Here is a 10685-nt window from a genome sequence, read left to right as displayed (position 1 = left end):
TGCACAGCAATTATGGAAAGTGACACCAGTGTCCATGTTCATTCTCCTATTTCTACAAATAAATAATACAATATATATAAATACATTAGGATGGAAAAGCAGCACTGTGGTACAGGATGTTATGGTTTGTGCTAAATGTAAAAAAAAATCCTCTATGCACACTAGGTTTTAGGCTACTTGCCGAAAATCTCCATCATTTTCCGGTTGCTGTGCGCCTGCTGCGCCAGCTGCTCCGCCTTGGCCATCTCCAGCACCTCCCGCAGCAGGTGGAAGGTCAGGTCCAGGGAGATGGGCGGCTCCTCGGCGCGGCGCGATCTCTCCGCCGGGGCGTCGCGCAACCCGCGGGCCTCCTCGGCGACCTCGTCCTCTTCGCGGAGAAGGTGCTGCGTGAGCCTGAGCTGCAGAGCTCGTTTGAAGACCGCTGACGCCGGTTCGGGGCGCGTCTCAGGCTCGGATTCACGCTCGCGCTGATTTCCGTTGCCCAACCGGATGAAGTATTCCTCTCCCAGCCGTGCCCAAATGGGCCGTGTGCGCCTCTGGTCTTCCTGCTCTTCAAGCGCGTTGGCGGAGGAGATGGAGGCTCTCCGGTCAGGACCATCCACTGCCCGGCACTCGTTCATGCTTGGTGGGAAGGCAACCAGCAGAGCTGCGGCGGTAGTGACGAGAAAGTGGAGCTTCATCTCCAACGGGATTCTGCGGGAGGCAAAAACGATCACAAGAATGCGCACGCTGATGATGGACCGCGCACTGTGGTTGGACACAGAATTCTGATTTACTTCTTTTTAAAAAGTTGGGAAAAAGTTCACGAATACGGTAACAGCTTTGGTCTTCGAAAGATGGTCCGGATTTGTACCTTATCTCTGGGATGGGATCATTACGCATACGTACACTTTTAGAAAGTGCGCACCTTTAACGCTTTAGAAGGTCATTCCTGACCCACTGTCCGGCTTTTTTTTTTAATATATATATATCAACGTGAAATATAGCTACATATTAAAGGCACACAGAATAAGTGATCAGAAAATGCACTTTAGTGCCCTTTCATCCGAGAGCGCAGGCTCTTTTTAGTCTACTTTCAAAAGAAGAAATAAAACAACAACAACTACCTCTGGATGGATGAGCTGAAATCATTTGCCACCATTACTAGTAAACATTCACGACCAGGAACAGTTATTCAATTCATTATGGCATGAATAAAAACGCTTAGACGACAATTTGGGAACTAGAAATATTTATGAGCCGACTGAATTTCAGAGCTTTCCAGCTGCATACTACTCAGTAGTATGTCAAAATAATACGGTACATCTGACATACTTACCTGTGATGTACTTTACTACACTACTGAGTTCGGTAGTATACAGTTTAGGACGCAGCTCCTTAACAATTTTACGCACAATCTTCGGCGCCTTCATAGACCCAAACAGCTTTTAGGCTTTATAGACTCAAAAAAAAAAAGCACCAAAGTCTCGTCATCCTCTTATCTTTATACATTTCACACAAGAATAACAAACTAACTGCATTAATTAAAAAAAAAAAGAGCTTGCTGAAGTTAAAAAGAAATGCGTACCTTGTATGCGCAAATGATATATCCGGGGAGATTTCTCTTTTTAAACTTTTTAAACACGATCTACTCTTCTTCTTCACCCCCTCCAGCTGTTCTCTGGCAAGATATTCAAGATTAGTGTGGTCACTTCTTCAGAGCAAGGACTGGAGTTTGGGTTTATATAGTCTTTGCGCATGCGCGCTGGGGAACGAGTAGACCTGAATGAACGTAAGAGAGCAGTTGGCTTGCAATCTGAATGAGTCATCGAGGTGTGTGTGTGTGTGTGTGTGTGTGTACGTACGAGAGGTAATATAGAAAAGTTCAAGTCAGAATGAATGTCTTGTTGAATTTCACACCTTCCCATGCTCGATTTTCCTGCTCTCTATTTCTGGAGTGCATTTTGTTTTTACCCCTGAATATGAACTGGATTTTAAGATTTTAAGGCTCGAGTCCATATATGTGCATTAAAATATCCAAGACAATTCTTCTTTACCTTTGGGCCATGAATCTAACATCTTCATTGGAAACTCTTGTGCAAACATAAAAGATTATGCATCACTGTTGATAAAACACATTTTACATGGGTGTAATTGGAGTAATTCATTCCTTTCAACAAAGTAAAGATTTCATTGTCTCTAGTCTCAGTCAGACAGCCTAATAAATTGGGTTCAGTGGAAGATACGTGACACCCTCTTAGAAGATGCTTTTGTCTGTATACAGTTTGTCTGTCAGATTGATAGGCATATTTCTCTTACGTTACAGAATGTATTGGCTAGATTAATATGATTCATCTTAAGCTTCGTTACTTCTATACAAACCAAACTTGTTCATTAAGGGCATCTAGATTTTACCCCCATGCCTGTCAAGTTCTTAAAGTGTAACTTCACCCCCTGCACGATGGTGTAGTGGTTAGCACGGTCGCCTCACAGCAAGAAGGTTCCGGATTTGAACCCAGCAGCCGGTGAGGGCCTTTCTGTGTGGAGTTTGCATGTTCTCCCCGTGTCTGCGTGGGTTTCCTCCGGGTGATCTGGTTTCCCCCACAATCCAAAGGCATGTAGTTAGGTTGACGTGGGGCGGCCTTGGACTGAGGTGCCCTTGAGCAAAGTACCTAACCCCTGACTGCTCCCCGGGCGCTCTGGTGTGGCGGCCCACTGCTGTGCGTGTGTTCACTGTTTCAGATGGGTTAAATGCAGAGGATGAATTTCACTGTGCTTGAAGTGTGCATGTGACAAATAAAGGTTTTTTCTTCTGCTCTGAGCCTAACTCCACCCACTGCATAATTTTGAACAATACTAAAAAGTGGGCAAGGGGCTGAGGAGGAGGTTGGGGTGAGGTTGACAAGGGGGCCGGGTGGAGAAATAGCATAAACTCTTATGAATGATGAGTCATGATTATGGAGGGTGGGGACCAGGGAAAGTTGGCCACCCACCTCTGATTAGAGGGTATTAACATTCTTTTTTGTTTTAAAAAATTTTCATGGCGTAGTGAAATACGGGCGGCACAGTGGTGTAGTGGTTAGCACTGTCACCTCACAGCAAGAAGGTTCTGGGTTTGAGCCCAGTGGCCGACGGGGGCCTTTCTGTGTGGAGTTTGCATGTTCTCCCTGTGTCTGTGTGGGTTTCTTCCGGGTGCTCTGGTTTCCTCCACAGTCCAAAGACATACAGGTAAGACTAACTGGTGGCTCTAAATTGACCGTAGGTGTAAATGTGAGTGTGAATGGTTGTTTGTCTCTATGTGTCAGTCCTACGATGATCTGGCAACTTATCCAGGGTGTACCCCGCCTCTCACCCATAGTCAGCTGGGATAGGCTCCAGCTTGCCTGCGACCCTGTACAGGATAAGCGGTTACGGGTAATGGATGGTAGTGAAGTACCAAATGATTGACTCTACATCAGCATCAGCCTTGCAAGTTTGAGGACGATTTTAAAAAGTTGTTGGTGACATGACATAGGCATATACTGTACATAATATACATTGGGCAGTGTAATCTGTTACAAGCTAGCTGTGATAGGGTTACAAAACTGCAATATTTCAAGGCTTATTTGGTGTGAGATTGACAAAGACTGACATTTTGGCATAAGATAAATTTATTTATTTGCATGCTATCCTGAGATGGGGCTGAGGTTAGATGACTTTTGCCATCTGTAAAAGCTATAGATCTCTATGAGACAGGCATAACACATAAGGATACAGCCTATGTTCCAATCTTTCATAAATACGGTAACATTGCTGCTGTCAGTGGTCATTGTTTTCCCATTAGCTGTGAAACGACTTATGGCATGTTAAGCTAATGTAACTAGAACCATAGACAATATGCTGGGGATGTTAATGGACAAAGAACAGCTAGTCAATGAAATTAACCTTAGAATACTTGGATGCCCCGATACAAAGTGATGCAAACTTGGATGGTAAGCTGGCCAACAATGCTAGACAGCAATTGATGCAAGAGCACTTATTACCAGTGCTGATGTCCAGGTATTGTCTAACAAGTTTGCTAACATCACCTCAAGATGTAGCTAGTGGCTAAATCTCTGCCGAAATGGACCGACTTGGCTTATGATCAAAAAACAGCATCTTCTTTGGTCTCTTAACCTCTGCCATACTGTCAGTCTGTACTGAGAATACAGATTTAGCTTCTTCTTATAGGTAGCTCTTGGAAGACCCATAGTTATTGATGCGTAGTGTGATGCCGTAAAGTGTTACACAGTTCTTGTGAGAGGTCTGCAGAACATGCCACCAGAGTTACATAATGCTATAACTGGTGAACCTGGCACGGAGTTGGAATGGAAGGCAAGCCATTCTCCCTATTACGAATCAGTGTGCCATCAAAATGATTTTGAAACTGATATTTTAATGTAAAATTCCTACATAATGTTGCTTTAAGTGGTGCATGTACAGTGGGGCAAAAAAGTATTTAGTCAGTCACCAATTGTGCAAGTTCTCCCACTTAAAAAGATGAGAGAGGCCTGTAATTTTCATCATAGGTATACCTCAACTATGAGAGACAAAAAGAGAAAAAAAATCCAGAAAATCACATTGTCTGATTTTTAAAGAATTTATTTGCAAATTATGGTGGAAAATAAGTATTTGGTCAATAACAAAAGTTCATCTCAATACTTTGTTATATACCCTTTGTTGGCAATGACAGAGGTCAAACGTTTTCTGTAAGTCTTCACAAGGTTTTCACACACTGTTGCTGGTATTTTGGCCCATTCCTCCATGCAGATCTCCTCTAGAGCAGTGATGTTTTGGGGCTGTCGCTGGGCAACACGGACTTTCAACTCCCTCCAAAGATTTTCTATGGGGTTGAGATCTGGAGACTGGCTAGGCTACTCCAGGACCTTGAAACGCTTCTTACGAAGCCACTCCTTTGTTGCCCGGGTGGTGTGTTTGGGATCATTGTCATGCTGAAAGACCCAGCCACGTTTCATCTTCAATGCCCTTGCTGATGGAAGGAGGTTTTCACTCAAAATCTCACGATACATGGCCCCATTCATTCTTTCCTTTACATGGATCAGTCGTCCTAGTCCCTTTGCAGAAAAACAGCCCCAAAGCATGATGTTTCCACCCCCGTGCTTCACAGTAGGTATGGTGTTCTTTGGATGCAACTCAGCATTCTTTCTCCTCCAAACACAACAAGTTGAGTTTTTACCAAAAAGTTCTATTTTGGTTTCATCTGACCATATGACATCCTCTTCTGGATCATCCAAATGCTCTCTAGCAAACTTCAGACGGGCCTGGACATACTGGCTTAAGCAGGAGGACACGTCTGGCACTGCAGGATTTGAGTCCCTGGAGGCGTAGTGTGTTACTGATGGTAGCCTTTGTTACTTTGGTCCCAGCTCTCTGCAGGTCATTCACTAGGTCCCCCGTGTGGTTCTGGGATTTTTGTTCACCGTTCTTGTGATCATTTTGACCCCACGGGGTGAGATCTTGCGTGGAGCCCCAGATCGAGGGAGATTATCAGTGGTCTTGTATGTCTTCCATTTTCTAATAATTGCTCCCACAGTTGATTTCTTCACACCAAGCTGCTTACCTATTGCAGAGTCAGTCTTCCCAGCCTGGGGCAGGTCTACAATTTTGTTTCTGGTGTCCTTTGACAGCTCTTTGGTCTTGGCCATAGTGGAGTTTGGAGTGTGACTGTTTGAGGTTGTGGACAGGTGTCTTTTATACTGATAACGAGTTCAAACAGGTGCCATTAATACAGGTAACGAGTGGAGGACAGAGGAGCCTCTTAAAGAAGAAGTTACAGGTCTGTGAGAGCCAGAAATCTTGCTTGTTTGTAGGTGACCAAATACTTATTTTACCGAGGAATTTACCAATTAATTCATTAAAAATCCTACAATGTGATTTCCTGGATTCTTTTCCCCCATTCTGTCTCTCATAGTTGAAGTGTACCTATGATGAAAATTACAGGCCTCTCTCATCTTTTTAAGTGGGAGAACTTGCACAATTGGTGGCTGACTAAATACTTTTTTGCCCCACTGTATTTCTGTAACACGGATTTTCAACAGGGTTCAATTCCAGTGAGTGACATGGCCACTGAAAAGCAGTCATTTTGTGCCCTGCGATGATTTCTGCATTGATTTGGATGTATTGTATGTTTGAAGTGATTATACTTAACTTAGTCTTAACCTCTTGGCAGAGGTAACATAAATATCCTGGAATTTCATGATGCCACCAATCTTTAGGAGCCCCTGGACCACCAGCTGTGAAACCCCCCCACAATGTATCGTCAATCCACCACTGTGCAGTTTAGCTGTGGATTTTCTTTGTACCAAAATGAATGGTGTTCCTGACTAAAATGATCAGTTATGGTCTCATCACACATTTCTAAGTGCAATTTATGCTACGTGTGGTGACAACCAGGAGCTGTTCAGCAACAGTTTTGTTGGTTGCTCTTAGGCCATTGTAACCATTCCAAACAATGAATATATAAATTAATATAGAAATATAGTAATTGCAGGGCTGACACACAGAGACAAACAAACATTCACACTCACATTCACACCTACGGTCAATTTAGAGCCACCAATTAGCCTATCCTGCATGTTTTTGGACGACACGGTGGTGTAGTGGTTAGCACTGTCGCCTCATAGCAAGAAGGTCCTGGGTTTGAGCCCAGCGGCTGGCGAGGGCCTTTCTCTGTGGAGTCTGCGTGGGTTTCCTCCGGGTGCTCCGGTTTCCCCCACAGTCCAAAGACATGCAGGTTAGACTAACTGGTGGCTCTAAATTGACCGTAGGTGTGAGTGTGAATGGTTGTTTGTCTCTGTGTCAGCCCTGTGATGATTTAGCGACTTGTCCAGGGTGTACCCTGCCTTTCACCCGTAGTCAGCTGGGATAGGCTCCAGCTTGCCTGCGACCCTGTAGAACAGGATACGTGGTTACAGATAATGAATGGATGGAAGTTAATAGTAAAACACAGTTCTTAAACAGTGATCTTTGGTGTCTTCCTTGCCTCCCTCACTACCCTTCTAACCATCTGGTTCCAGACTTTTGAAACTTTTCCATTATGGGGTTAAATGTGCTTAATCCTATTTTTCACTGCTTATTTCTGTTTCATGTCTTTTACCTGACTTGTTCAGGTTAACAGCCATCTACTTCCTTTGTATTTGTCATGGTGATGGATAATGAAGGAATTTTACAAGATTGCAACCCCATATTTGCCATTTAAAACAAATTCTAAACATGTTTAGAAGTTTCGCGTGCCACTTGTGCTTTTGAACGATTTTAAAAGTGAAAAATTCATTCATTGTACGTACTGTTTATTTCGTACAATCCTTTTGCCTGTTCTCATGAAAGGTGCCAATAATTCTGAAGTTGATCATAGCTTGCTTTTTATTTATGTCACTCCCAGCCTTGCTGTGTAAGATTGTGTTTGGTTTCACGACATTGTTGGAAATTAAGTGACCTCAATTTTGAGAAAGGGACTATATGACTACTATTAGTTCAGCGATGATGCTTGATACTTGTTTATGGGTCGAGTTTAAGGTTAGAAATTAGGATAAGAATGTTGGCATGTTTTTCTTTCACACAGGAGAACAAAGTAATTCGTGTTATATTAATACTCCAGAACAAGGGTGCACTGAGGGAGGTTATAAATTATTCAAGTCACTTAAGGTTTGACTATACTGAAACAGCACTTATCAACATTGCAATGGAAAATCTTGGCAAACTTTGCAGCTTGTCAGTCACTGAGTGAGCGAACAGCCTGGGCTGCTGAGATTCATTACAGATGCAGAGGAGCAGGACAACGTCATTGCTGTTTACTGCCGCTGTCTTTCTCTCTTGCTTTCATTCAGCCTGGTCCAGGAGGGAGGCATGAAGATGGAGCACTTTGACCTGAGCTGCTTCATAAATGCCCTCAGAATGTCAAATGGGCATTCCTGAGCCTCCACCCCGCTTCTCAGACTCACCTGATGAAAGCAATGAATCATAGAATATATGCGTTTTTCCTCTTTTTTCAGTGGAAGGTTGTCTGTTTAATAACGTGCAACTTATTGTGTGTAAATGCAACAAGAATTTTGTTCCTATTCACACTTCCGCTCATAACTTAGCAATTACACGAGACAAGTCTGATTCAATATCTTTCTTTATCGTTCAGAAGGATTAAAAAAAAGTTATTGCAGTGAAAGTAAGGTAAAGGTAAAAAGGTAATTACTCTTTAGTTTTGTTGAAGAACCCTAAGGATAATGGAGCCAAGCAACAAGGAAAAAAGTGAATTCATCTTGAGAATGATGTTATTAAGGATAATGACCGCATCCATCTCAAGCCAGAGCTGACAGGTGCAGAAGGCAGCAGCCATCTTAGTTCTATTTATGGATCTTTAGCAGAGCTAGTCTGTCAAAAAAGTTTTGAGTTAATTTGCTCAAACACACCCCCAGTGATTCACTCCTGTAAATTAATTATTAATTTTTTCAATGCCTAGTATGCAGCCTCCCGTTGTTTCCTTTTGAGCTCAAAAGGAAATTTAACGCCCCTCCACAGCCATCGGAAATATATTTATACGTCAGATTTATTGCTTTTAGCCAAGTGTGGGAGAGTTCATTTTGATTTATGGCATGGAAGCTCAAAAAGCAAGCACCAAGGTCAAAAGCTTAAGTGTTCCAAAACAGAGTCAAGCAATTTTTTCTTCCTCAGCATCAAAGGTCTGATATGAGATGCTGAAGCTTTGTGAAAGAAACACACAACACCATGATATCATCAGGTCAGTTTGCTATTGGTCATCGGTGACACGGTGGTGTCAGATCAATATCGTTATGTGGATGCAGCACCAGGAACACTACATCAGAGGTCCAGGATGCAAGCTCGTTCAACACAAAAGAAACCTGATTCCAATTGGAAAATTTAGAAGGTAATACACTTTAAAAAGCTATAAATAGTCAATGCAAAACTGCTTTTATTCATCTATTCACTTCTTCAGTTTACTCCCAGCTTGGCCATTGTATGCGCAGGAAATTGTATTGGATTAAATAGACACATTGTTCAAGAACACTCTTTCTTTTGGTCAACAGGAGATGAACACTAATAAACCTCTCTGACATTATAAATGCATCTTTAAAAAGGCTTGCGAGTCCTGCTAATTTTTCTGGTCCTTGTACACAGCTCTCTGACTCAACCGAAGGACTCATCTGTCAGCTCGAAGGAGTGTGAGGTCAGATGGCCTGATACGGGTAATTGAATCCATAGTACTCGCAATATTGGATTTACACTTGCATTCACCAAGTTTTAAAGGTGCACAGAAACCCGTACAAAAAGACACGACCAATAACTGTTGCTCAGTGCAATAGCTAATAAATCTGTTTATAATTTTGGGGTTGCAATATATTCTGTTGTCTTTATGTGATGGCAAGGGCATAAATCCTCACCATCACATAAAGACAACAAAATAAATATTAACACTCCAGTGCTTTTTAGACTAACCAGTAGCTCATACAGTGGTGCTTGAAGGTTTGTGAACTCTTTAGAATTTTCTATATTCCTGCATAAATATGATCTAAAACATCATCAGATTTTCACACAAGTCCTAAAAGTAGATAAAGAGAACCCAGTTAAACAAATGAGACAAAAATATTATACTTGGTCATTTATTTATTGAGGAAAATGATCCAATATTACATATCTGTGAGTGGCAAAAGTATGTGACCCTTTGCTTTCAGTATCTGGTGTGACCCCCTTGTGCAGCAATAACTGCAACTAAACGTTTGCGGTAACTGTTGATCAGTCCTGCACAACGGCTTGGAGGAATTTTAGCCCATTCCTCCGTACAGAACAGCTTCAACTCTGGGATGTTGGTGGGTTTCCTCACATGAACTGCTCGCTTCAGGTCCTTCCACAACATTTCCATTGGATTAAGGTCAGGACTTTGACTTGACCATTCCAAAACATTAACTTTATTCTTCTTTAACCATTCTTTGGTAGAACGACTAACTGCTTAGGGTCGTTGTCTTGCTGCATGACCCACCTTCTCTTGAGATTCAGTTCATGGACAGATGTCCTGACATTTTCCTTTAGAATTCGCTGGTATAATTCAGAATTCATTGTTCCATCAATGATGGCAAGCCGTTCTGGCCCAGATGCAGCAAAACAGGGCCAAACCACGATACTACCACGATCATGTTTCACAGATGGGATAAGGTTCTTATGCTGGAATGTGGTGTTTTCCTTTATCCAAACATAACGCTTCTCATTTAAACCAAAAAGCTCTATTTTGGTCTCACCCATCCACAAAACATTTTTCCAATAGCCTTCTGGCTTGTCCACGTAATCTTTAGCAAACTGCAGACAAGCAGCAATGTTCTTTTTGGAGAGCAGTGGCTTTCTCCTTGCAACCCTGCCATGCACACCATTGTTGTTCAGTGTTCTCCTGATGGTGGACTCATGAACATTGACATTAGCCAATGTGAGAGAGGCCTTCAGTTGCTTAGAAGTTATCCTTGGGTCCTTTGTGACCTTGCCGACTTTTACACGCCTTGCTTTTGGAGTGATCTTTGTTGGTCGACCACTCCTGGAGAGGGTAACAATGGTCTTGAATTTCCTCCATTTGTACACAATCTGTCTGACTGTGGATTGGTGGAGTTCAAACTCTTTAGAGATGGTTTTGTAACCTTTTCCAGCCTGATGAGCATCAACAACGCTTTTTC

At 42.5% G+C, this 10685-nt stretch overlaps 1 protein-coding gene across 1 annotated transcript; it reads right to left on the bottom strand.

Annotated features, from left to right (window-relative positions):
• Window positions 1-97: 97 nt before the first annotated feature.
• LOC132867859 (corticoliberin-1-like) lies at window positions 98-1651 on the bottom strand. The gene is made up of 2 exons (XM_060900832.1): window positions 1568-1651; window positions 98-693 (listed from the first exon to the last, which is right to left on the bottom strand). The coding sequence occupies exon 2, from the start codon at window positions 678-680 to the stop codon at window positions 174-176; it is 507 nt and encodes a 168-aa protein (XP_060756815.1). The 5' UTR covers window positions 681-693; window positions 1568-1651; the 3' UTR covers window positions 98-173.
• Window positions 1652-10685: the final 9034 nt, after the last annotated feature.

Source organism: Neoarius graeffei, chromosome 19, assembly GCF_027579695.1.
Source record: "Neoarius graeffei isolate fNeoGra1 chromosome 19, fNeoGra1.pri, whole genome shotgun sequence".
NCBI classification, from domain to species: Eukaryota; Metazoa; Chordata; class Actinopteri; order Siluriformes; family Ariidae; genus Neoarius; species Neoarius graeffei.
This window is presented reverse-complemented; position numbering and strand designations above follow the sequence as displayed.

Bases quoted from the DNA above. Each gene is read 5' to 3' on its own strand.
- LOC132867859 (XM_060900832.1), bottom strand. From the start codon at position 680: ATGAAGCTCCACTTTCTCGTCACTACCGCCGCAGCTCTGCTGGTTGCC.